The following is a 27,202-nucleotide window of genomic DNA, read 5'->3' as shown; positions in this document are numbered from 1 at the left end:
TCTTATTTGACTATCTATAATTGTTATAGGGGAAGGTTTCTACTTAAAGGATAGGGGAAAATGAGTTAGGGGTAGTGATAAACATGAAAAAAGAGCATGAATAAAACTTTCTCTTCATTTGTAAAAACAATTAAAAGATGCAGGAGGGAAGACAAATTGAGCAATTTTGCTAATTAACTTGTCATATTTAGCACAAGCACACACTTCCAAATATGATTTTTTTTAATCAAAGTCTGTAACATTAATTATTCTTCCTAACTACTTGCTAAGTTCATTTGTTTCTATATGACTAAAGGAATGTAATTATCACCAGGGCCTTACTTTCAGTGCTCTGCATCAAAGATCCAATTGACATACTCTAATTATGGCCCTAGACTGAGTTGAGACTTTGAGCCACAGTCCTCTGGACCCTAAGGTTACTTCCATTTGATCTCACACACCCTTTTCTTTTGTCCTTTTCCTTCTAGGGTTTCCCACAAGACCCTAAGCTTCAGAAAAAGGAGGAAGTCCTTGGCTAAACCATGTGGCTGTGGGACTCTCTGGATCTCTTCTGAAAGGAGAGTCTCTCCTCTCTTGAAGTTGATGTACTCCTGAACTATTGACTAAGCCCTCCAATCTCTCCAAGCAGCTGGGCACTTGCCTCCACCCCTCTCCCTCATAATGAGTGGCTTCTTGGCCTCTCTGGACCCCCGGCGGGTACAATGGGGGGCTGCTTGGTATGCCATGCACTCTAGGATCCTTCGCACTAAGCCCGTGGAGTCGATGTTGGAAGGCACAGGAGGCACTACATCTCATGGAACCAAACTGGCCCAGGTGCTCACCACCATGGACCTCATCTCCCTTGGGGTTGGCAGCTGTGTGGGCACTGGCATGTATGTGGTTTCTGGACTGGTGGCAAAAGAAATGGCAGGACCTGGTGTCATCGTGTCCTTTATCATTGCAGCTGTGGCTTCTATCTTATCAGGTGAGTATCTAGGCCTTGGGGTCAACGTGGTGGAGGTTGGGACAAGGGGGAATCCCAAGGGAAATCTGTCTTCCTCAGATAACTCAATTTAATTCATCAGTTCCAGTTGCCCTCTAGGAGCTGAGGGTGATAAGCTAGCAGAAACAGGACGGTGGGCTAAGAAGTAAGATGGCAAAGAGTAAAGCTATTCTGACTGGCACTTCAGTGAATGAATGACTGAGTGAGTGAATGAATGAATGAAATGCATTTATTAAGAAGTTACTATATGAGTTTAAATTCAAAGAACATTTATTAAGCACCAGATGCTTTGTTGCAAACTGAGACAGAAAGGTAAAATGAAAACAAATTGCAATGAAGTACAATTATCAAACTATGGGGGTTTTTTCAATTTCTTATTGTTGTTTTGTCATTTCAGTCATGTCCAATTCTTTAAGATCTTTCTGGAGTATTCTTGTTAGAGATAATGTAGTGGTTCACCATTTCCTTCTCCAATTCATTTTACAGATGAGGAAACTAAGGCAAACAGGGTTAAGTGATTTGTAATGCTGAGTTTTTGAGACTAGATTTGAATTCATGAAATGAGTTCCTGACTCCAGGCCCAGTTTACCCCTTGCTACTTCCCCCTTTCCCCCTTTTTTAAAATTACAAATGTTTATTTTTTTCTCCTCACCCACAGTGAAAATAAAAACAAAGTGTCTTAAAGAGATACATAGTTGTAGACCCAAATTTCTCCAATAAAGATTCATTTGCAGTCTATAGAAGGAATCCCTTCAAATTTACACTAAGAGCCATTCCCCAATTGACAAGTGGTCAAAGGACATGAACAAGCAGCAATTCATATCAACAACTGGTCCCACATGGTTAGAAGCCCATCACCAGTTCTGCCCAGTAGAGAGTGAACTCACAGGGACTGTTTTATTTTTACTTCAAAAATCTTTAAACTATGTTCCCTAGTCACAGATTACAAGCTTCACATACACGCCCTCACTTATACTCATCACACCGACACTCTCACATACTCATTCTCATGTAAACTCACATACACATTCACATGATCATATGTACACTCATTCTCACACACACTTTCACATACTCCCACATAAACCTATATACTCATACATACACAAACATACCTATTCATAAACACACATTCTTATACTTACACTTACATAATATATATGTACACACAGTGGAATAATGGGATAAATCATAAGTATGGCATCAAGCTGGTTGGTCTTTATCCACTGGAATCCTTCTCTGATGACTCCCCATTGTGCAGAGATGACCCTGGGTGACCAAAGTGAAACCAGTTGGCAAGTCCTATCAACCTGCCAATTATCCATAATAATAATAATAATGATGATGATGACAATAATAACACTGATCGTTTCATGTTTATTGTTTAAGGTTTGCAAAAACTCTTCACATATTTCATTTGGTCTTAATAGTCACCCTGGGAGGTAGGTTCTATTAATAAACCAGACACTTGTACACATGAGGAAACTGAGGCAAAGAGAAGTCAAGTGACTTGCCCAAGGTCACATAGCTATTAAATGTCTGAGATTAATGAATATTTTTTCTAAAAGGCTGATGATTTCACGAACCACGAGCAATGAAAATTAATGTCAGTAAAGTGGGTGCCATGGTGGAAAGGATCCTGCTCTGGCGTCAGGAGTCCTGGATTAAAATGCTGCTTCTGATGCTTACTGCTTGTATGACTTTGGGCAATTCTCTTTCCCTCTCTGAGACTCAGACTCATTATCTGTAAAATGAGGAGTTGGTTGGATGGTTTCTGAGGTCCCCTCCAGTGCTAGATCTATGACCCTGATTTCCTGAGAGATTTCTGGTTTTAAGTAATGCTAAGGGTCAGAGCTGTGGGATGCTGCCTTTAAGCTATTGAAGAATTCTGCCTAGTAATGAGCCCATCCTTTTCACTTAGCTTTTATTAATACTCATTTCCACTCTCTGCTGCTTCTCCATTCATCCTGAGCCACTCTCCTCCAATTTGCTGAGTTCGTCATAACAATGGGGACAAATAGCACATTACAATGTGTGTTAGGCTCAGCATTTCCAAAATCACTTTTGTTAATGGGCAATGATGACAAGTCAAAGGCTCCTGTGTTTTCTCAAAGTCTGAGGTCAGAGAGCAACCTCCTAATATTTTTGCACTGTCTTTCAGAATCTAGAATTGACAAGAGCTCTGTGACTGAGGGTTAGAAAAAATTTCAATAAGGTTCTTTAAGGTTGTTCAAAAATGGGGTTCTGGGGCAACTAGGTGGTATAGTAGATAGAGCTCCAGCCCTGGAGTCAGGAGTACCTGAGTTCAACTCCAGCCTCAGATACTTAAAAATTCTCTAGCTGTGCGTGACCTTAGGCAAATCACTTTACCCCATTGCCTTGAAAAAATGGGGTTCCAGATACATTTCCTAAAGATTGATGTCTAAATCTAAGGATGGTAGATCTTTTTTTACAGTGAGAGTGTAATGGACCAGAATACTACATTACCCGGGTCTTCACCTGTATTCAGGGGTGTGCTTGTAAAATGTTTAACATCCAGATCTGTGAAAATCAGAGGAAGGGAGAACCACATCTTTTTAAGCATGATCTGAATTAGTAATGCTTCCTAAAGTTTAGATAATCACAAAACCAATTACTTCAATCCTGGTTTATATTGTTTGCTGGTTTAGGAGATGTGGATGCTCCCACTGAAAATTTGGTGTTCATCTCCAGTGAACTTGTATGAGCTGCCTCCAGCACATCCCTGCTTGTATTCAATGTTTATGTTTTATTGTTTTATTGGTGATTTTCCAAACCATCGTCATCTCCCAGTGCTGTCCCCACTCAACCAAACTCATCTGTAACAAAGAATTAAAATTAAGCAAAGTGAACTGACACATGATCCATGTCTGAAGAGCTTAGTTATCATTCTCCGACTGTAGCTTCCCTCCCCTATCAAGAAGAAGGATATATGTTTCCTCACTAGTCTTCCAAAAGAAAGATTATCATTGTGTTCATAATGTATTTTTTGTTTCCATTACTAAAAAATGTTCTCTAGCTGCTGCGTACTTTGTATCATGTCAGACAAATCTTAAGTCTCTCTGAATTCTTCATAGTTTTCATTTCTTACTGGGCCATGATATTCATAGCATTCACATACCATCATTTGTCCATCCATTCCCTCATCAATGGGAATCCACTTTTTTTCTGGGTTTATTTTATTGCTACAACAAATAATGCTGCTATGAATGCTTTGATACACACACACACACACACACACACACACACACACACACACAAGAGAGTCAATTTTCCTTTTGCATTATATTTTGGAGAAAATGATCAATATTGGTATTACTCAATCAAAAGATATAAACATTGAGTACATCATTCCAAAAAACTTCCTAGATGAGTTGGACCAAGTCACTTCATCAACAGGATAGTAATGCTACATTTGACTCCTAGGGAAACACAAATCATCAAACAAAGAAACCCATCTCTAGGATTTCATCATGGGAGTGGGTCAATCCCAAGATCAATATCTTGTTTTATTGAAATAGAGAGCTCCCAATAAAACACCCAATTCCTTGTTTCATTGATGAGTAACTACTTAAGTTTGTAACTTAAACTGAGTTTGTACTTTGTAACTTAAAATTCCTCATTGCCAAGAGCACTAGGAAATTAAGTGATTTGTCTAGGGATATATAGTTGGTCCAATGAATAGAGCATTGGCCTTGTAATCGGGATGGGAGTTCGAATCCAGTCTCAGACACTTGACACTTACTAGCTGTGTGGCCTTAGGCAAGTGCCTTAACCCTGATTGACTCATATCTAGAGCCATCTCTAGTAGTCCTGATTTCTATCTGGCCACTGGACCCAGATGACTGGAGGGGAAAGTGAGGATAGTGACTTAGCACAGCCCTCCCCCCCACTCAAATCCAGTTCTTGTGTTTGTCATGGCATTACCTCCCTGATGCCATGGTCTTCTTCAAGAGTGAAGGACAGGGCAGCTAGGTGGCATAGTGGATAAAGCACCGGCCCTGGAGTCAGGAGTAGCTGGGTTCAAATCCGGTCTCAGACACTTAATAATTGCTTGGGCAAGCCACTTAACCCCATTTGCCTTGTAAAAAGAAAGCCTAAAAAAAAAGAGTGAAGGACAAACATCACCATGTTGTTGGTATGTATTGGAATCAAGATTTGAATTCATGTCCTCCCAATTCCATCATCAAACTGAACATCACAGAAGCAATTGTTTAAAGAGTACTTGCATTCCAAGTCTAGTCTACACCTTCTCCAGTACCCTACAAGAGTCTCCAATATCCTCACCCAAAAAGCAAAGACTCAAATATATTCATCACCCTGGACTTGCTGAATCAGATAAAAGACTTTCAGCAAATGATGAAACAAAATTAATTTTCTACTTAACCTTCAATTCACTCAAGAATTTTCCTATCCCACTCCCCCAACCCAGGGCAGCTAGGTGGTACAGTGCATAGAGCACCAGCCCTGGAGTCAGGAGGGCCTGAGTCCAAATTTGCCCTCAGACACTTAACACTTACTATCTGTGTGACCCTAGGAGAGGCATTTAACCCTGGTTGCCTCACATTCAGGGCCATCTCCAGTTGTCTTGATGAATGCCTGGCCACAGAACCCAACTGCTTCTAGAGAAGAAAGTGAGGTTGGTGACTTAGGACAGGACCCTCTCATTCAAATCCAAATCACTTGCTTGTCATGGCTTCACCTTTCTGATATCCTGGTCTTCTTTGAGAACAAAGGACAAACATCATCATCACTCCCCACTCATAGTGTGATTGTTTTCTGTATTTTCTTTTAATACAAATTAATTAGTTCATGAAGAGTTGAGTATGACTCAGCTGAGTTTTATGCACTTTGAACTTAAAGAGGGAAATTTTGTAAGGTCTAAGTATGTAGTACATAGATCATTTTATATTTACAAAGATCACTACCCCGTGCTGATCTCTAAAACCAGCTCCTAATTCGACTAATACGTGATCCTATGGGAGGTAAGGCGGTGTGGTAGAGAATCAGCCTGGGATCCAAAAAAGATCTGGGTTTAGCAAGTCACTTAATTTCTCAGAATATGGTCTATGACAGGGTTCACCCTTTTTTTGCCTCCTGGACCCTTTTGGCAGTCTGGTGAAGTCTATGGATTCCTTCTATGAATAATGTTAAGTGAACAAAATAAAATAGTAAGATTGCAAAGGAAACCATTATATTGAAATACAGTTTATCAATATGGAAGGAAGAAGGAAGGAAGGAAGGAAGGAAGGAAGGAAGGAAGGAAGGAAGGAAGGAAGGAAGGAAGGAAGGAAGGAAGGAAGGAAGGAAGGAAGGGAGGGAGGGAGGGAGGGAGGAAAGGAGGGAGGGAAGAGGAAGAAAATTTTTTTAAAAAACATTTTATTAGGGGCAGCTAGGTGGCACAGTGGATAAAGCACTGGCCCTGGAGTCAGTAGTACCTGGGTTCAAATCCGGTCTCAGACACTTAATAATTACCTAGCTGTGTGGCCTTGGGCAAGCCACTTAACCCCATTTGCCTTGCAAAAACCTAAAAAAAACCATTTTATTTATTTGTTTTTCCAACTATATACAATGATGGTTTTTAACCAATCATTTTTTGAACTGTTTAGAGTTTTACAATTTTTTCCCTCCCTCCCTTCTCTCTCCCCTCCCCCGACAGAATGCAATCTTATATAGGCTTTACATTTATGGCCATTCTAAACATCGATCGATATTGAACATGTTGTAAGAGAAGAATCAGATCCAAATGGAAGGGAAAAAATTAGGGGGAAATGACATAATACATAAGACAACTTGTAAAAATTGAAGATGGTAAGCTTTTGGGGCAACTGGGTGGCACAGTGGATAGAGCACTAGCCCTGGAGTCAGGAGGACCTGAGTTCAAATCTGGCCTCAGACACTTGATATTTACTTAGCTGTATGACCTTGGGCAAGTCACTTAACCCCATTGCCTTGCCAAAAGAAAAAAAAAGAAGATAAGAAATTTTGGTCTTCATTTAAACCTCACAGCTCCTTTTCTGGATATGGGTGGTATTTTCTATCACATATCCCTTGAAATTGTCTTTGGTTACTGGGCTGCTGAAATGAACAAGTCCATCATGGTTGATCATCACCCCATGTTGTCGAGAGTGTGTGTAATGTTCTGGTTCTGCTCATTCACTCGGCATCAATTCATGTTGTTTGTCCTTTGTTACTGAGGAAGACCACGATGACATGAGGGAGGTGATGCCATAATGGCTGTGGACTGGATTTTGAGAGAGGGGGTGGCTGTGCCTCACTTTCTCCTCCAGAGTCATCTGGGTCCAGTGGTCAGATATGAAACAAGATGACGGGAGATGGCCCTAGATGTGAGGTAATCAAGGTTAACTTGCCCAAGGTCACACAATTAGTAAGTATCAAGTGTCCAAGGCTTGGATTCGAACTCCCATCCTGACTTCAAGGCCAGTGCTCTGTCCACCGCATCACTTAGCTACCCTGCATCAAAGCATACACATCTTTGAAGGAAGAAAAGTTTTAAAAAATAAGGAAGAAAAGCTCTCAGAGCCCAAGTTAAAAAATCCTGTTCTAAAACTGTCCATTGTAAAAAAAGATACTGATCTGCTTTGACAGAGGGAGTTTACTCACCAAGGAGTTCCATAAACTGGTGAATTCACTGGTCTTTGAAAAACATTTTACCACCCACAGTCAAAGGACTCTAGATGAGTGTACCTTGGCTGCCTGGCTTATTAGTACCCACTTCCCTTTGACGGGCAAATATTTCATACACTGGATGTTCTCTCCTCTCAGAAAGAGACATCAGGAACTGGATGTTCTCTTCAATGAAAGATTCTATATAGATCCCATCTTTGGGGTATAAGAGGTCCCAGCAGTCATTCAGTTGATTGGTATTTAAGGACTTATTCTGCATCTGTCACTTTGCACACACTGTACAACAAAGAAAAGCAAAATTCGGACGTTGTCCTTGAGGAGTCTATAGACTAATGGGGCGGACAACAAACAAACAGCCCTATAAAACTGGATAAATATGGGCAGGATAAACAGGCAATGAGCTCAAAGGCAAACGTGATCTCAGAAGAAAGGCGCCAAGAATGAGGAAGGGCAGAGATCACCTTGTTCACCTCCCTCATGACAAAGATGAGCAAACTGAAGCTCAGGGAGTCTCTGGGAGAATGTGCAGGTGGAGAATACAGTCAAGCAGAGCCCCACAAGGACGCAGGACCAGATGAGCTGGTGGCCCATCGCTAGCACATGTATCTATTTCTCTCTATGAAGGGCAAAGTTTCTATCTGAGTCTAAGCAAAGTCTCTAAGCTTGGTAAAATAGGTAGAGAGCTATGGAGAAATTGATAGAGAAAAAAGAGAGAGATGAGATAGAGAGAGAAATGAGATGAAACAGAGATAGCGATACATCTATAAATATATATTATATATATAATATATATATATATATCAATTTCAGGCTTGACTATGTTCAATTCAAGCCAACAACCAATTATTGATCACCTTATAGATTTCAGACAAAGGAGTTATAACAATTTGGGGGGAACCAATATATCCTACTGAGAGATATCATCTGTAGACACCTACGGGCAAATGTTCACACATATATTACATATATATATATAATTGCATCTATCCATCTATTTGCACCTTCATATTAACTCACATTACACACACACACACACACATATATTCATATACATGCATGTGTAAAGACAATTAAATAGAAACCGTGGTTCTTTCCCTTTCTTTTGTTCCCAATGCTTACATTTGACAGAAACTAAATAAATATTAACAAATATTGGTTGACTAAATTAAAAATACGGACAAAGTAAATTCAGAGCAATGGGAGAGAGGAGAACCACTCACTACTCATGGGATCAGAAAAGGTGCTTTAGGGAGCTAGTGATTCCAAAATTGAGTTAAGAAGAGTCCTCAGGACTTGGAGCCTGTACAAAGGCTTGGAGAGAATTCATGTCCAGGCAAGAGTAAAAAGCCTATAGGCAAATCCAGAGAATGAATGGGAAATGGGGGAGATAATGTATTACCAACCTGGAAACAGATACTGGAGCCATAATTTAAAACCCATTCATAATCAGAGGGGTTTGTTCTAGAGGCTCTAGAAAGCCCTTGAGGAGAGAAGTGACAGGATCAGGACTGTCCCTGTGGCAGATGGGGAGAAGGAATCAGAGGAAGGAAAGACTTGAGGCAAGGACATCAGTTCAGAGGTCATCACAATAGACCAGGTCCATGAGAGGTGATGAGGGGTTGACTGAGGTTAATGGCCATGTCAGCATATTTTTCTTGAGTTTGGGGCTCAGTTATTGAGTTTCCTATTTTTATTTCCTGCTATAGTCAGATCCATAACTAGGGATTCCAAAGTCTGGAGAAAAACAGTTGTGGGGTATACCTGAACAGAGACCTGGTCCATGATGGCTCATGTCTCACAGGGAGGCAACTGGAGGCTGCAAGGGATAAGGAAAGTTTCATGACCTCACTTTCTCTAATACACCCTGAACATCACAACATGAAGGTAGAGCATGGGTCCCTGTGGCATGACATGAAGTGAAGAAAACAGTCTATTTCTACCAAGTACAGCTGCCTTGCTTCATGTGTGGCCCATTCCCAAGAAAGTCCATGTGGCCCCTGTCATGAATAACAATCTGCATTCCCTTATGTTTTAGCCTTGAGAAAGTGGGGGAGGGGGTGACTAGGTGGTACAGTGGATAGAGCACCAGCCCTGACAGGAGTACCCGAGTTCAAATCCAACCTCAGACACTTAATAATGACCTAGCTCTGTGGCCTTGGGCAAGTCACTTTACCCCATTACCTTGAAGAAAAATAAAACAACAAAAAAGAAAAAGGAAAAGGAAAGTAAGTGGGGGAAAGGCAGATCCAGGAAAAACAACAGGGGAAGGGAAAGGGCTAGAGAAATGTGAACCCTGGAAAAGTGGCACCATAGCAAGGGATCCTGGGGGCAGTCACATATACCACAAGTAAAGCAAGTCAGAGAATTGTCACAGGGATGAAGCACAATCCCCCTACCAGATGTTGGCATCCTGGGATAAAGTCCAAGCTTCCCCGCCCGAGTTATAACTCTGCAATCCTCTAACTTTCTTTAAAGTGGTTGATCCATTTACCAAGCTGAACCCACAATAAGGACCTGGAGGAAATGGCCATAGGCAGCAGAGAGTATAGAACAAAGACCGTGAACTGACCTTGAGGATTGTGATGGGAAGAGTCTCCCTTCCAAGAGGTTTGTCCTGGGGTTCCCACATAGTTTAAACGTGGTTCTCCATGTTCCGACTACTCATCTTGGGTTGTTTTCTCAAAGCAGAGAGACTATTGTCTTAAGAAACAGAAATTATTTAGATAGCTTAACAGCAAGTTAACTTGTTTGGTTGTTCCAAGTCTTTGCCAAACTGAGGCGGGATGTGGGCATTGGACCCCAGGAGTCCAGTCGGTCGCCCGGTTTTTATTTCAGTCTCACTTTTCAAAGGCCTCTCCCCTTCAAGGAAATTAATGTAGTTCAACAGTTCTGCAGCTCTTGGAACCAACATCTCAAACATGCTTTTCAGGCTCAGTGATGCTGGTACTTCCCATAGAGCTCCATCCACCAGAACCCCACCTCCATCCCTTTTTCTCTATAGTCACTGGACAGAATCAGACTCATCAAGACACCCCACCCTTTTGCTTTAAAGAGACCCCTTCATTCTACCCTCTTCAACTTGGGCCAGGGGGTACATTACCTATAAACCAGGACATGAAAAGAGACTTCCCAACACTCTGTCAACTGTCGTGGGTAGAGAAAAGGCTACCATCAAGAGTATCACAATCTCTTCTAGGGTGCTGATTGTTGGAATGCTTACTCTGTCACTTATAGGTCCAAAGGGGGTGAATAGCTATTTTAGGAGGGATTTTGCAAGGCAATGGGGTTAAGTGACTTGCCCAGAGTCACACATCTAGGTAATCAGTGTCTTAGGTTGGATTTGAACTCAGGACCTCTTAACTCCAGGGCCAGTGCTCTATTCACTGTGCCTCCTAGCTGCCCCTGAATAGCTATTTTAACACAAATTTTTGCAAGATCTTTAAACTCCTCTAATCATAAAGTGAATTTAGCATGACTTGGATGATAAGGACGTATGATATAGTGGAAAGAGCCCTATGTCTGAAGTCAGAGGAGTTGAGTTCAAGGATCACCTCTGATTCTTACCACCCATGTAACCTTAGGCAAACCACTTATTCTTCACGGGCCTCGGTTTCCTTATCTGTAAAATGACAAGATGCTCTGCAAGGTCTCTTCTAGATCTTGGATCCTATGATGAAATAAATTACGTGACCATTGTATTCTAGGGGATTCCATCTTTGGGAAAGCTATATTCTCTGCTTTTTCTTATTTCTTTTTTAAATTTTCTATATCATCTATAACATCTATAACAATGAGTGCCCTAGTATAATAAAGGGTTATTAAATATACTTGACTAATGATTTTTCCCTAGCATCTGCTCTCTTGCCCAGTCAGATAATCAACCAGGCAGTATTTATTCATTCCTAGTGCCTTTCCTCTCTTACTACCTTGTGTTTATTTTGTATTTATTCTACATATAATTCTTCCGAAGGTACGTGTTATTGAGCTCTTATATTAAGCATCTACTGTAAGCTCACACTGGGGTACAAAGACAAAAATAAATACTGAGGGAGTTCAGAGAGGATAGAAGCAAACATAAAAGAAGACGCAATGGAAGGGGTGAGCACATTGGCCCTGAGCTCAAATCCTGTCTCTGACACTTACCACCTGGATACCCTGGCCCTCAATGTCCTCACCGGAAAAAAAGATTTAAACTAGATGGCTCTGACCTTCTGATTATAGAATAAAGGAAAGATTATATGAAAGCATTTAGGAAATGTTTACTTCTTCTAAAAACAACATCAATCCCACACAGGTTTATTGATCCTAAATTGGTCTGGTATCGACTGAATCAGCCACTGCTTGCCACCTGTGGACAGCTCCAAATGTTGCTATTGAGTTTTTCTATGATTCGTAGACTAGTCCCAGACATTATTAATCATGGCAAAGTCTCGCTAGCCAGGCCTGTGAGAAACTAAGAGAAAATCAAGGCTGGGTTTGTAATCAGAGGACCAGGGTTCAGGCTCCTGAGGGACCTTGGCAGGTGCCTTCACCTTCACTGGGCCTCAGTTTCTTCATCTGTAAAATTAAAGGGTTGGACTCAGGAGACTGTAAGATCTTTTCCAACTCTCACTCTCTGACTTTGTACTTTAACATTTGCAGAACACCTTATATCTCACCAACCCCCCTGAGCCCTATGAAGGGGCTATTTACTGCAGGTATTAGTTGGTGATGTTTTTGTCCTTCATTCTTGAAGACTATGACATCAGGGAGGTGACAAGCATATGCACTGGATTGGAGTTGGGGGGGGGGGGGGTGTGCTAAGTCACCAGCCTCACTTTCTCCTCCAGTATCATCTGAGTCCAGTGGCCAGACAGGAATCAGGATGACTGGAGATGGTCCTGGATGCCAGGCAATCAGGGGTAAATGACCAAAGTCACACAGCTAGTAAGTGTCAAGTGCTTGAGGATGGATTCGAACTCAGGTCCTCCTGACTCCAAGGCTGGTGTTCTGTTCACTGTGCCATCTAGCTGCCCATACAGTATTAGTTACCCATGTTGTATATGAACAGAGATTCATAAAGACTAAGCACTTTGCCCCTGGTCATGAAGCTAATAAGCAATAGAATTTGAACTCAAGTTTTCCTAATTCTGGGTCCAGTGAGCTATCCACTTGGACAGGGCGCCTTCTGCAATGGAGGCACTGTGTGAGTGATTAGCCCTCTCTGTCACAACATATTTAAGTATACTAAAAATAGAAGATAGACAAAACTCATTCTATCAATTCTTTAAAAATAATAGCTAATGGGGCGGCTAGGTGGCGCAGTGGATAGAGCACCAGCCCTGGAGTCAGGAGGACCTGAGTTCAAATCTGCCCTAAGACACTTAATAATGACCTAGCTGTGTGGCCTTGGGCAAGTCACTTAACCCTAGTGCCTTGTAAAAAAAATTAGAAAGCATGAATGGCCTCAAACCCAGATGGCCACCGAGAGCCCTTTAGCTCTGGGAAGTGGTGATTCTTTGACTTTCTTTTCTCTTTGGGCCATTTGCTAGAAACTGGTCTATGCGATGACAGGCTAAGCACTAAGATACATCAGTTGTTGATGTTTTCTTGATTCTGTCAGACTTTAGCGCATTAGTCATTCTATTCAAGCTGAGAAGGATCTAAGCTACAGTGGAGGTCACTTGGCCAAGCCCATAGCACCTAAGTCAACAAAGGATGTGGTGAGTCTGGCCCATGGCCAATGGCAAGAGAGTAAGCAATGATCTAGGGAGAGGATTATGGGGCAAAGGCAGTGTACTTGGATATAAAGGAGTCCAGATTCCCTGCAAACACCCCAGTGGGGCTTCGGCATGCACCACTCTCAAAATAAATAAGAGCTCTTACCTGCCCCAAAACCCACAGAGGGACTCCGTGGACTTCTGAAGAGATCCTGGGATAGATATTCAATTCCAAATAACTTCAAGTTATCACAGTACATAGAGGGCTAGCACTTCCACCATGGAAACTTTGGGGAGACGGGTTGAATCAGACACAGAATCACAAACTCTCAAGAACTGGGAATGACCTCAGAGGCCACCATCCAATGGAAAACTAAAAATGAAGCCGCTCCACAACACCACGTAGCAACTATCCAGCCATGTGAAAATATCTAGTAAGGGGAATTCACTACCACCAAGAAAGCCCATTCCAGTTTTGGATAACTGCAATTGTCTGGAAGCCTTTCCTTTTATTGAGTCTAAATTTACCCCTGTTTGATTTTCCTTCATAATTTCTAGCTCATCCTCTAGGAGCTGTTTCCCCCTTTTCATCCACTTGACAATATGTCATTTCTCTGTATCTCTTCATCTCAGATATAATATACCCGTCACATGAAAGAGTTTTTCCCTAGTGATGATTGCTAATATCAGTTTCACATTTATGAAATAAATGAGGTACATGATGGCAACCAGAGGTTGACACCAACTTGTCAACTTGAGTCTATATTTCTAAGTGTATCCGCCACTCCTCAACTATCTATGTCAGCAGTTCTGGCTTCCCCCATTCCTGCAAATAAGTTGTGTATACATAGGGGAGCCCAGATAGAATTGCAAAACTGTAAGATTTTGTCCTGGGGGGAGTTATACTATCATCGAGTCTGACCTCTCCTTTGACAGATGAAGAAATTGAAGGATGAGAGCAGTTAAGTGACTTCCTAAAGGTCATACAGAAAATAGCAAGAATTCAAACCCAATTCCCCAGTCTTTAAAACTGTTATGTTTCCCAGCTCAATCCAAATAAATAAACATTTATTAAATATCAACATTTACTAAATATTGGCACTGTGGTTGGCATATGGGTTACAAAAGACAAAAATGCATACATACTTAAATGCATTGAACTCACACCCTCCTTGCTTCAAATCCAGCCTTCTATATGTGAATGAAAGGGGAAAATAACCCCCAAAATATCAGAATTGTTGAGAAAAGTTCTAAAGTTCTAAGTTCTAGAAAGTTCTAGGGGTGGCGTAGTGGTGTAGTGGATAAAGCACCAGCCCTGGAGTCAAGGAGTACCTGGGTTCAAATCTGGTCTCAGACACTTAATAATTACCTAGCCGTGTGGCCTTGGGCAAGACACTTAACCCCGTTTGCCTTGCAAAAACCTAAAAAAAAAAAATTTTTTTTAAGTTCTAAAGGGCAAGAGGCCATTTGAGAACTTCCATTTCTTCTGTTATCCAGGAATACACAGTAGGATCTGAATCACTATTTCACAGATGTGGGAAGGTCTTGGGTCAACTTACAACCTTGAAAACTAAAAGCTACTTAACTAAATCTCTAAAGCCTAATAGATCAAAATTTGCCCTTTTGGGGAAAAAAGGAAAACACTTTGGATTTTAAATCGGAAAATCTGAATTCAAAACATGATTCTGCTAAGTATGGGCTATGTGACCTTGAGCTAGTTGCTTCAGCACTAAACCTCAGTTTCCTCGTCTGTAAAATAAAAGGGAAACTAGAATAACTCTAAGCTATCTTCTAGCCTTGAACTCTATGATTCAATTAAAGTTAATGTTAGTCTTTTCCCACCCTGCTATTGGAGAATTATAGAAGATATGAGAGAAACAGACAGGCAGACAGAGACAGAAATATATAGATAAGATTAGAGATGAGAGAGAGAGAGAGAGAGAGAGAGAGAGAGAGAGAGAGAGAGAGAGAGAGAGAGAAAGAGATATGATATATGTTGGGCAGAAGGGGCTAAGAATTCTAGATCTCTAAAGAGAACCATTCAGGTTTCTATCCAGATTAATATCTGAAGGAAAAAACCCTCTGGCCATCACAGAAATAGAAGAGATCTTTGTGAATTCCAAGCTCTCCTCCTATAGACAATCCATTAGCATGATAATCTAGCCAGCCTTGTAATTCAGAAGGGAAAGGAAAAAAAAAATAACAATGCCAAAATAATTCATATTGTTATGAGAAATCTTTTAAAAGTTCACCTTTTGGGGTGGCTAGGTGGCACAGTGGATAAAGCACCAGCCCTGGAGTCAGGAGGACCCGAGTTCAAATCCAGCCTCAGACACTTAATAATTATCTAGCTGCGTAGCCTTGGGCAAGCCACTTAACCCCATTGCCTGGCAAAAAAACTAAAAAACAAAAAGTTCACCTTTTCTTTTGGAAGGAGGGCACTTTTTCAAACTTTACTTTCCATGCAGTTTTCAGAGTGTAGGCAGTTTAATAGCTATCATAAAAAACTCCATTTCTCTTTCGTTTTATGTTTAAATTGTTTTTTCTATTTTATTTCCCAACGACATCCTTTTAAATAGCATCGTAATTAGAGGATCCTCATAGAGATAAGGTGGAACCTGGTTGGTAAAGTGGATATAGTGCAGAACCTGGAGTCAGGAACACCCATCTTTCTGAGTTCAAATCTGAACTCAGTTATTTACTAGCTATATGACCCTGGGAAAGTCACTTAACGCTTTTTGCCTCAGTTTCCTCATCTATAAAAATGAGCTGGAGAAGGAAATGGCAAAGCATTCTAGTACCTTTGCCAAGAAAACCTCAAATAAGGTCACAAAAGTCAGACCCCAAAACTGAACAACAACATGGGGACATGGTAAAAACCATTACAAGCAGCTGTAACCTTTCATGGTGTGTGCAGGAGAAGCATCACAAGAATAGAAAAGACTGGTCTTTTGGATGACAGTAGGTCAGCCACAACTTTGCTGCCTTCAAGTGAATTTGATTTTTCATGGAGAAAGGGCCAGATTCCAGATATCCCCAACTTCGCTCACATTCAATAAAGATGCCAATATCCAAAAGAATATAAACTGCTTGAGGGCAGGGACTGCTAAGTTTTTTACTTTGAATCTCTAATGCCTATCCTATGACAAGAGAACATAGAAGGCACTTAATAACAAATGTGTATTCTTATTTATATGTTTATTATTTATATTTTTTACATTTTTTCTTCTTAAATTTTGAATTCCAAAACTCTTTTCCTCCCACCTCATTCTCCACCCACTGAGAAGGCAAGCAAGATATCAATTATACATGTGAAATCATGCAAAGCATATTTCCATTTTAGCCATTTTTTTCAAAAAAAATAAAGTGAGAAAATGATCATGTGATTTGCACTGAGAGTTCATCACCTCTAGAGAGAGGTGAATAGAATTTTTTCATCATGACTCCTTTGAGATTGTTTTGGATCATCAATTGTATAGATAAAATTATTAGTCTTTCAAAGCTGATCATCATTAGAACATTGCTGTTACTCTGCACAATGAACTCCCAGTTCTTCTTATTTCACTTTTCATCAGTCCATTTAGGTTTTGCAATTTTTTTCTGAAACATCTCCACAGTTATTCAGCACCATAGTAATCCATCACAATCATATGCCACCACTGTTCAGTCATTCTTCAACTGATGAGCATCTCCAATTCTTTGCCAGAACAAAAAGAATTGATATAAATATTTTTTGTATATGAAAGTCCTTTTCCTTTTTCTTTAATCTCTTTGAGGACCAGACCTAGTAGTGGTATTTGGGCATATTACCAAATTGTTCTCCAAAATGATTGGACCAGTTCACAACTCCACTAATGAACTACAGTTCATTAGTGTACCTTTTTTTTCTTTCCTTCCTGCATTTCTCATTTCTGATAGGTACAAAATAGTACATAGAATTAGATTAATTTGCATTTTTAAATCAATAGTGGCTTCCCTCTGCCATCTTAGCTCCCCCCCAAGATTATATATTCTAATGGAGCAGGCAGATTTAAATAATAGGACTCCTGGTTCATAGGTCAAGGGCTCGAAAGGACCTAATACCAATTTTTTTCATTTTTCTTGTTTTACAGAAAAAGAAACTGAGGCTTAGGGAGATAAAGTGACTTGCCTAGATCACAAAGGTAATAAGCAACAGAGATAGGATTTAAACCTAAGTCACCTGACACTAGGGCCAGTGTTCTTTCTATTGTAACAGAAATTAATTTCACAGGGCCCTATGTTCACTGGGGAACCTTTTTTCAAGATTCTATTTTTCTAAAAGTGTACCATGAAGAATTGCAGAGCTATGTGAGGTGAAATTTCACAATGCTGCTTTAGACAGTAGGTGTTTAAAAAAATTCTCACTGTTTATGGGCTTCTAAAAGAAGTGAGTCTATTTTGCCTGTAATTAGATTGCTGTCCCAGTAACATATTTGTGGGTAATATTCCTGAACCCACAAAACGGGATGAGAAGGGGACTGGGTTTTTGTTTTCATCCTGGGAGCTTAAAATATTTCTGTGTGTGTGTGTGTGTGTGTGTGTGTGTGTGTGTGTGTGTGTGTGCATTTGAAACCAGCATTGTTTGAGTCTGTTTCCTCTTAAAAATAGAAGCTGTCTTTACACCACAAGGAAAATTCATCTTACCCTTCAGTTTGGGGAATATTTTAAGGGGTTGATCTATGCCTTCTCCTGAGCAAGGTTTTGATAGAGTAACTGGCACTCAGCAAAAGTGATTGCAAAACCACATCAAAAATATTCCACAAAGAAGCACATTCAGTAGATTCTATGGTAATCATTATTATATATCATTTATCAAGTTATAAAAATGCATATATCTATGTATTGATGTATATTTATATTAACAACTTCAAAGATGGCCATAAATAAAGGATAAGGAAAATTATCTCACACTAAAAAAGGGGTGCAAGGAAGAATTTTATGTGACATGGGCAGAGTGAGCAGTTCTTGAACCTTTCATCAAAATTGGTTCAAAGAGGGAAGAATATACATGTGTCTATATATGTGCATATGTATTTATATTTATATATAAAAACTCACATACACACACTCAGTTGAGTATTAAAATCTATCTCCCCAATAAGGAAGCAGGGGAAGAAGGAGAGAAGAGAAAGGGGCAAGCAGACTAAAGGAGGTGGTGGTCAGAAGCAAACATACTTTGGAGGAGAGATAGGATAAAAAGAGAGAAAAATGGAATAAACTCACCCATACAATAGAAGTGGATAGCAAAATGGTTTAGAAACCAGAAACCTACAATATGTTATTTACAAGAGACACACCTGAAACAGATGTTTTTATACACACAGTTAAAATTAGGAGATGGGACAGAATCTATTATTCTTCATCAGGAATAAAAAGAGGAGCACCAATTACAATTTCAGACAAAGCAAAAGTAAAAACAGATCTATTAACAGATAATTAGAGAAGCCATTTTGATTTTAAAAAAATAACAGAATGAAGTAATATCAAAAAATTTTATAACCAATTTCTCTAATAACATTTGAGTAATTTTTGTAAGTAAATAAATACATACATGCATACATTATATATATATATATAATATATATATACACATACACAGTTGATGAATTGTCAATAGATAGTTTTCAGAAGAAAAAATCAAAGCTATTGTCAGGCGAGCAAAATGCTCTAAATCACTATGGATTAGAGAAAAATAAGTTAAAAGAACTTTGAGGTACTACCTTGAATCTATCAAAAATGACAAATATTAGAAGAGATGAAGGAAATCATACACTAATGAATTGTTGGTGAAGTTGTGACCTCATTTTGGAGAACAATTTTTTTTTTAGATTTTTCAAGGCAATGGGGCTAAGTGACTTGCCCAAGGCCACACGGCTAAGTAATTATTAAGTGTCTGAGGTTGGATTTGAACCCAGGTACTCCTGACTCCAAGGCCAGTGCTCTATCCACAGCGTCACCTAGCCATCCCTGGAGAACAATTTAGAACAAAGTCCAAAGATCTATAAAACTATGCATATTTTGACCCAGCAATACTACTGCTAGGTCTGTACCCCAAAGACACCAAATAAAAAGGAAAAATGTACAAATGTACAAAAATACTCTAGTGGCTTTTTGTGGTAGCAAAGAATTAGAAATTGAGGGGATGTTCGTCAATTGGAAAATGCTTGAACAAATTGGACCACGCAATTGTGATGGAGTACTACTATGTTATAAGAAATGATAAGCAGTATGATGTCAGAAAAATATGAGAGGACCCATACGATCTGATGTAAAATGAAGTGAGCAAAGATAGGGGCAGAATTTGGAATCAAAAAATATTTAAATAATGTTAAAAATAAATAATAAGTTTTTAAAAGCAAGAATTTACATTCTAGGTTGAGAAGTAGTATAGAAAAGGAGACCAAGGACTCACATGAGTTTGGGAAGACCTGGGTTCAAATTGCTCCTCAGATGCCTACTAGTTGTGTGACTCTGAGAATGACATTTAATCTCCCTCTATCTCAGATTGCTTATCTATAAATTGAAGAGATCAGACATGATGGTCTCAAAGTTCTCTTCCAACTCTTAAGCCATGATCCAAGGTATGACTATTGAAATCTTTTGGATTCTAATTCTCTTGTGGATCTGTGATCACATCAGTGTGCACGTTCCCTACAAGGAGGCAAATGGCAGCCCCTGTGTGCCAATCCATCTTGTCCACCTTTGGTCCCTGTAGCCTCTGGAAACCACTCAATATAGTGGGAGCCTTTCTCAAATTCTCTTGAAGTTTTGAGTGTGGTCCTAGCAACAAACTGTGTCTGCTTTCTAGAGAGTAGCCTCCTCAAGAATGGAAAACTCAGTGATCTAAGTAGCCAAGTGAATAAGGTGATGAACTTGGAATTAGGAAGATATGAGTTTGAATCCTGCCCTCACTATTCACTTAACCATGAGACCCCAGGCAAGTCAATTAGTTTCTCTCAGCCTCAACTTCCTCATCTGTAATTGAATCAAATGAAATAACATATAAAGTGTTTTGCCAGTCCGAAAAATGCTATATAGAAGTTAGCTAGCAGCAGCAGCGATAAAAGTTGATAATAGGAGGAGGTGGTAGTGGTAGTAGTGTTAGGAGGAGGGGGAGAAGGAAAAGGAGGAGGTGGTGGTGGTAGGTGGTGCTGGTGCTGGTGCTGGTGCTGGTGCTGCTGGTGGTAGTGGTGGCTTAGCTAATAGTAGGAATAGGATAACTACTTTGTGATTAATTCTTTGACCATGGAAGTCCATGAAACTACATGTATACATATATATATATATATGTATATGCATATAGATCATAGGAAAAATAGTATAGATATATAAATGTTTACAATGTAAATACATATACACACATATGCATATATTCACATATGTATTATGTAACCTATAAGGTCCCACATACTTTTCAGACATTTCCTTTATCCTATTGGACTCAGAAATAGCTATGGATTGCAGAAGTTGACCTATCTTGGTGATGATTATTTCAAATGCTCATATTTGACTCTTTTATAGTTTAAAGAAAATAATCGATATAATGTTCTCAACTGTCTTACCTAACAAATGTTAACACAAACACAATCATGGACACATTCCATCTCAAGAATACTTCACTGTGAGAAGACCCACACATTTTTGTAACTCAAGCTATGAGCACTTGGTTTTTCCTTGCCTAGGAATGGTTCTGGGAGAAGTCACTTAAAAATCCCATGAGTATTCCTATTCTACCCACTGGGGCTCTATATTAAAGGAGTCACAATGTGACACAATGTGACTTCTGGATACATAACCCTGACACCTAGCACCTGGCACCAGGTAAAGGTTCCTTTGAGAATGATGACAATATGGGTAGTTTCTATTGGGCATGGAGCCTACTGCTCATTACAAACCAATAGGAGGTAGTGCTCCCTTCACCAGTATTTTTATTGTCCCCCATTACAAAGATTCTGGAGGGGAGTTTCATTGTCTAAGGAAGCCTAGATAGTACAACAGTGAGGAGAAACAGAGGCAAGGGATCATTGGTTCTGAGTTGAGGCCAAGATCTCTTAACCATTTTTGTGTCATGGACCTCTTAAAAGAGAAAAAAAGAATAGGTGTGATTTCTACCCTTACATTTAAATTCTTGCACTTTTATGGAGCCCTTTCTTTATTTCTTAGGATCCATCCTAGATTAGAGCATCCACCTCCGGTGTTCACATGGACTATTTGTGCCCAACCTGTGGTAGAACATTCCAAGCTCGTATTATTGTAATCATCCATAGTTGGACACGCTGTCATTTGTCTCTCACACGCAGTGATGTCACTTTGGTCTTCCTCAATTACGAAGAACAATAACCAGTCTTGAAGACAGCCTTGCCCCTCGCCATTAATTAGATATTGAGAAGGAAATCAGTATCTAATCTTATATGGAGAGAAGGAATTTCTCTCCACTGTTCAGGGAGCCACTTATCCATGCTCACAGTCCTTTCTGCCATTGCCCATCTCTCTGCTTCCCCAAGTCTAAATCACTTCTCTCTGACCACTATTCCTCTGTATATATAGTGCTTCCCTACTATACATAAGGTCTTTGAAGGCACGGAGAGGCTTGGGTTTTTTGTATTTGCATCTCCAGTCCTTTGTGCATAGCAAATTTTTAATAAATACTTTTTTATTCATCAAGGACAAGCACATATTAATAGCTTACTATATATTGTGCACTGTGCTGAACACAGGGGCCACAAAAAAGTTTTTTAAAAGTCCCAACCATGGGGCAGCTAGGTGACGCAGTGGTTAGAGCACCAGCCCCGGAGTCAGGAGTACCTGGGTTCAAATCCAACCTCAGACACTTAATAATTACCTACCTGTGTGGCCTTGGGCAAGCCACTTAACCCCACTGCCTTGCAAAAAAAAAAAAAGTCCCAGCCACAAGGAGTTCACATTCTAGTGAAAGAGACAACACGCAAGCAGCAATGCATAAACAAGATGCATATGGGATAAACTGAAAGGCATCTTAGAAGAAAGGAAAGGTGTCTTATAGAAGGTGAAATTTTGACTGAGACTTGGAGAAAGTTGAGGAAGCCAGGAGGTGAAGATGAAGAAGAAGAACATTCTAGACATGGAAGCCAACTAGTGGAAATGGTTGCATTTGGAGACAGTGTCCTGTGTAAGGGACAGCAAGGAGGCCAGTGTCACTAAGGCACCGAGTACAGGGAGAAGAATAAGATATAAAGAAGGAAGGATAGGAAGGGGCCAAGTTACAAAGGGCTTTAAAAGCACATGAGAGAATTTTATATTTGATTTTGGAGGTAACAGAGAACCACTAGAATTTATTAAATGAGTTAATGGCATGGACAGGCCTATACTTTAGGAAGATCAATTTGATGAGTGCAGGATGGATTCAAGTAGGGAAAACCAGGCAGGGAGACAAACCAGAAGGCTATTGCCATAGTCTAAGTGTGAGTTAATGAGCGTCTACCCTAGACTGATGACAGAGTTAGACTAGAAAAGGGAGTACAGACAAGAGATGTTATAAAGGTGCCATGGATGGGATTTAGCAATTTATTTGATATGGGAGGGTAGAGAGTGAGGTCACAGATGGACCTGGGTTACAAGCTGAGGTACTGGAAGACTGATATTGCCCTCAACAGTAATAGAGAAGTTAGGAAGAGAGGAGGGTTCAACCTTGGACATGTTGAATTTAAGATGGTTATATCCAATTCAAGATGCCCAATAGGCAGTTGGAAAGATAAGGAGAAAGGAGAAAAGAGAAGTTAGGACTGGATAAATAGATCTTAGAATCATCTGCACAGAAATGATCATTGAATTTGTGGAAGCTGATGAAATTGCTTAGTGAAAGGGAAAGAGCAGAGAACCTCGGACAGACTCTTGAGACACCTTCAGTTAGTAGACATAATCTAGATGAGGTTAAAGGAAAGCGAAAAGTAGTCAAGCATGAAAGAGGAGAGTCAAGTGAGAGTCACATCACAAAGACCTAGAGAGGAGAGGGAATCAGGGGGCTTTAAAAGAAACCCGCAACAGGGTCAAGAACAATGAGCAATGAAAACAGACTATTAAATTTGGCAAGTAAGAGATCATTTATAATTTGTTGGATGATGAGGTCAGAAGCCAGACCATAAGGAGTTAAGAAGAAAGGAATGGAAGTGGGAAAAAAAACAGTTGGAGAAAGTTTTCTCAAGTTGTTTAACCACCAAAGGGAAGAAAGATATGAGTTGTTATCTAGCAAGATGGATCAATAGAGGAAGAGGTTTTGTGGAGCAGGGAAACATGGGTCAATTTTTGGCCATGGGTAAGCAGCTGGTAGGCAAGGAGAGATTGAAGATAATGGGGATGGCAAAGTGGGATGGGAGAGGGAGCAATGATTGAGGAGGCAATCTGCTGAGGGAGATGAGATGGAATGGAACCACTTAGGCATATATATAGAAGAGTTTGTCTTGGCAAGGGGAAGGGTCATCTCCTTCAGTGAGTTGGGAGTATGAGCAACTGGTGTATTCCAGAGCTTGATTCACTGGCATTCCTTCCCAAGTGCTGACTGCTTCTCTTTCTCCTGGACCCCTGTATCTCCATGTTCAATGGAAAAAGACATAAAGGTGTTTTTTCCCTTACCATGTTCCTGAAGATCCTGAAATTCCCATTATCCTATTTTTAGGTGTTTTGAATGTTTTTTGTGACTCCATTTAAGTCTTAGTTCAATGACTCATTGGAGAGCCAGGATGACCCCAGTTTCTTAAAGATGTGCCAGTGGAACACTGATTTGGGCATGTCCTACTCACCGAGTGATGAACTATCTGTGCATCTGAGGACCAGTCTAGTTAAGCTCTGAGAGGCTCATCACTTGTGCCACAACTATGTGTGGCACAGTGAATGGAGCACCGGCCCTGGAGTCAGGAAGACCTGAGTTCAAATCTAGTCTCAGACACTTAATACTTAGCTGTGTGATCTTGGGTGAGTCACTTAACCCTATTGCCTTGCAAAAGCCAAGAAAGAAAGAAAGAAAGAAAGAAAGAAAGAAAGAAAGAAAGAAAGAAAGAAAGAAAGAAAGAAAGAAAGAAAGAAAAGAGAGAGAGAGAGAGAAAGAAAGAAAAGAGAGAGAGAGAGAGGAAGAGAAAAAGAAAATGAATTGTTCAGCTATAACAACTCACAAGGACTATCTTCCAACTCATACAGTGGTAATGATCTGCCCAGATGGAGGAAGCACTAATACTAATTACAAGCAAAGGACTTTATAACTAAGCATTTATGATATATATGTGTGTGTGTGCCCCCATGTAAGAAGCATATGTCCATATGGGCTGTCTAAATGTGACTCATGAGAGAAAACTGATAGAGAATATGTGGCACCTGCTCTCCTCTCTCCAAGGAAGAGTTGATTCTGACTTGAGGGAAATGGGAAAAGGGCCCCAAGGTTAAGCATCCTTTTCTCCAGTCTTGGAGAAAGGTCCTGGACTAGAATTATAGCTATTTTCTCTACCCCACCCCCAAATATTATGCTTTTGGGGATTTAAAACAAAAGTTTCTTAGCTACTCAGTAGTCTTTGAGTAGGGATTACAGCCTCAAGCTTATACCCATTGACTTGACCCCTTCCCACCAAATTCTGGCAGTTCAAAAGGCCATTCCTATTAGCAAATAGTGAGCAAACCCACTTATCTAAGCAAAATAGTAAAGAGGAATTGGAAAAGTTATACAGATTAGAATACATCAGAAAAAATATAAAAGAGTAAATGAGTTCTTCTTTTATAGTAACAAGAAAAGATATCAGCTCTAGCCAAGAGAAAGAATCCAATCTCATCCAGGGGAAAATTACCATCTAGTAAAAAGAGATTGCTTCTAAGGAGTCAAACTAGAAATCAGCACTTTTTAGGGTTCTCATCCATTTCTGCAGCTTTGGTCCCAAAGAAAGTCTGCAAACACATTTATCTCTTTCCCCAAAGGTCTGACTCAAAGAATATTTTGAACCAATTCTGCCCCTTATATAAGTCTACAGTGTGAAGTAGATATTCACCCCACCAATTAGGAGTCACATTAATAGGTATATCTCCTTCCCAAATATAGCAATATCCAAAATACCCCAGGCTTACAGGCTAGCATTCATTCATTCATTTATCCATCATCAATTTAAGTGCCTACTGTGAGAAAGAAACTGTTCTAGGCACTAGAAATACAAAAAAAAAAGTCTAAAACTAAACAAATCCCCTGCCTTCATGAAGTTTACTTCACCCAAGATGGTTACAATATAAGGGAAGGAAGTTGCAGTCTACAGAGGCCTTAAACAATACATTTATGTGGAATCAGGCCTTGCTTTTTCTTAATCTTTCTTCTTTGTCCTCGTTGATCCCCTACTTCCACAAAGTCTTATCCTTGCGGTTATCTGGCTCAATCATTTCAGTTCCATGTGAGATCAGTTCAGGCAATGAATCAATAAACATTTAAACACCAGCTAGGTGTCAGACATCATGTTAGGTTCTAGTTACTGGTCTCTAGCTAAAGTCTCAGCTTGGCAATATTGGTGGGATCCAATTCTCCTGGAATCAACTTCCCAGCTTTGGCCATGACATGTTCTCCTTTCCTTACCAGACCCCTCTGTTGATGATTTCATCTCTACCCATTGTCAATAGCCCTGATTGGTGAATCTATCCTTTCTTGGCTTCCTGGGAAAAGAGTTCCTTTCTCTGATCTGGCTGGATTATTGGAAGCAAGTTTGTGAGCTGCTTCCTCTGACTAGTTCTGCCCTTATTTATGAAGTTGATGTCTCTGCCCAATTGTCCTAGACTGGTGTCTGGACCACCTCCTCTCCCGAGGTCATATAGCCTTGTGAATCCATATACTCAGTTCACTGTGATCTCTTCTGATCCTGGCCTCTGTGTGATGCTCCCAGCATGGGATCCCTCTCCCATATTGGTCTTCATTTCTTGTTCTGGACCCACCCCTCTTAGAGATGCCCCCCACCCCATTCTTGTTTCTCACACACCCTGGGAAAGGTAAACAATGCAAACCTTCTCTTGGCTCTGCTTCCTCAAACCCTTTTCCTTTCTCTCAGAAGGTTGAGTCCTGGTTCATGGCCCTCCCTGGGACAGCTGCTTCCAAGTTTCATAACAAAAAATATACATATTGGCAGACACAATACATAAAAGCAAACAATTCCCACCCTTCAGTACAAAGTCTCCACAAGAGGAATTATAATTGGATCATTATGTCCCATGATCCTTGGGAAATACTTAAGACCTACTCTTCTGTTCTGCACCCCAGTCACCTCCCTACCTGCTTGTGCTGTTCCTGACCTGTAACCAGTACCTAAGGCTCATTTCAATTTCCTTAGATTTAATCAGGGTTTCCTGCTATGTAAAGAGGTTGATGGACTAGGACTCAGAACCTTGTCTCTAATACTAACTATACTATGTTGAATAAGCCGTCTAAATTCCCTAAACCTTAATTTCATCTGAAAAACTGGAAGAAGAAGAAGAAGAAGAGCCACCTTACAAGATTGTTGTGAAGATCAATCTCCATAAAATACTTTGTAAACCTTAGAGCACTTCACAAATAAGACCTATTATCTTTACCCATTATGTTCTCATGAGGGAGCATAATTGGGCACTGATATAAGATCATGGCTTCAGAAGCCATGCTTTAACCCCCTCCTTTCACAGATAAGGAAAACAAGGCCCATTAGGGCAGAGGAAAGATGGAATCCCTGATTTTCCTGACTCCAAGACCAGCTTTCTAGCTATTATTCTATCCTCACCTCTTGTCCTTGCAAAAGACCTTGAGCAGGAGAGAAGATAAGGTCGGGGCAGAGTTCCATTTTCTCATTCTCAATATAGTCACTTGGTCTTT

General features: G+C 40.2%; 1 protein-coding gene across 1 annotated transcript in view; it reads left to right on the top strand.

Moving 5' to 3' along the window:
• Positions 1 to 494: 494 nt before the first annotated feature.
• The window catches only part of SLC7A14 (solute carrier family 7 member 14), a 91,211-nt gene continuing 64,503 nt past the window's right edge, over positions 495 to 27,202 (top strand). Inside the window, exon 1 of the mRNA XM_074192519.1 lies at positions 495 to 964. Coding sequence (XP_074048620.1) covers positions 661 to 964 — 304 coding nt within the window. The 5' untranslated portion in view covers positions 495 to 660. The remainder of the gene's footprint in view (positions 965 to 27,202) is intronic.

The sequence above is a fragment of the Macrotis lagotis genome, chromosome 6 (genome assembly GCF_037893015.1).
Source record: "Macrotis lagotis isolate mMagLag1 chromosome 6, bilby.v1.9.chrom.fasta, whole genome shotgun sequence".
NCBI classification, from domain to species: Eukaryota; Metazoa; Chordata; class Mammalia; order Peramelemorphia; family Peramelidae; genus Macrotis; species Macrotis lagotis.
Note: the sequence above shows the minus strand (reverse complement) of the source record. Positions and strands in the feature narration are given on the sequence as shown.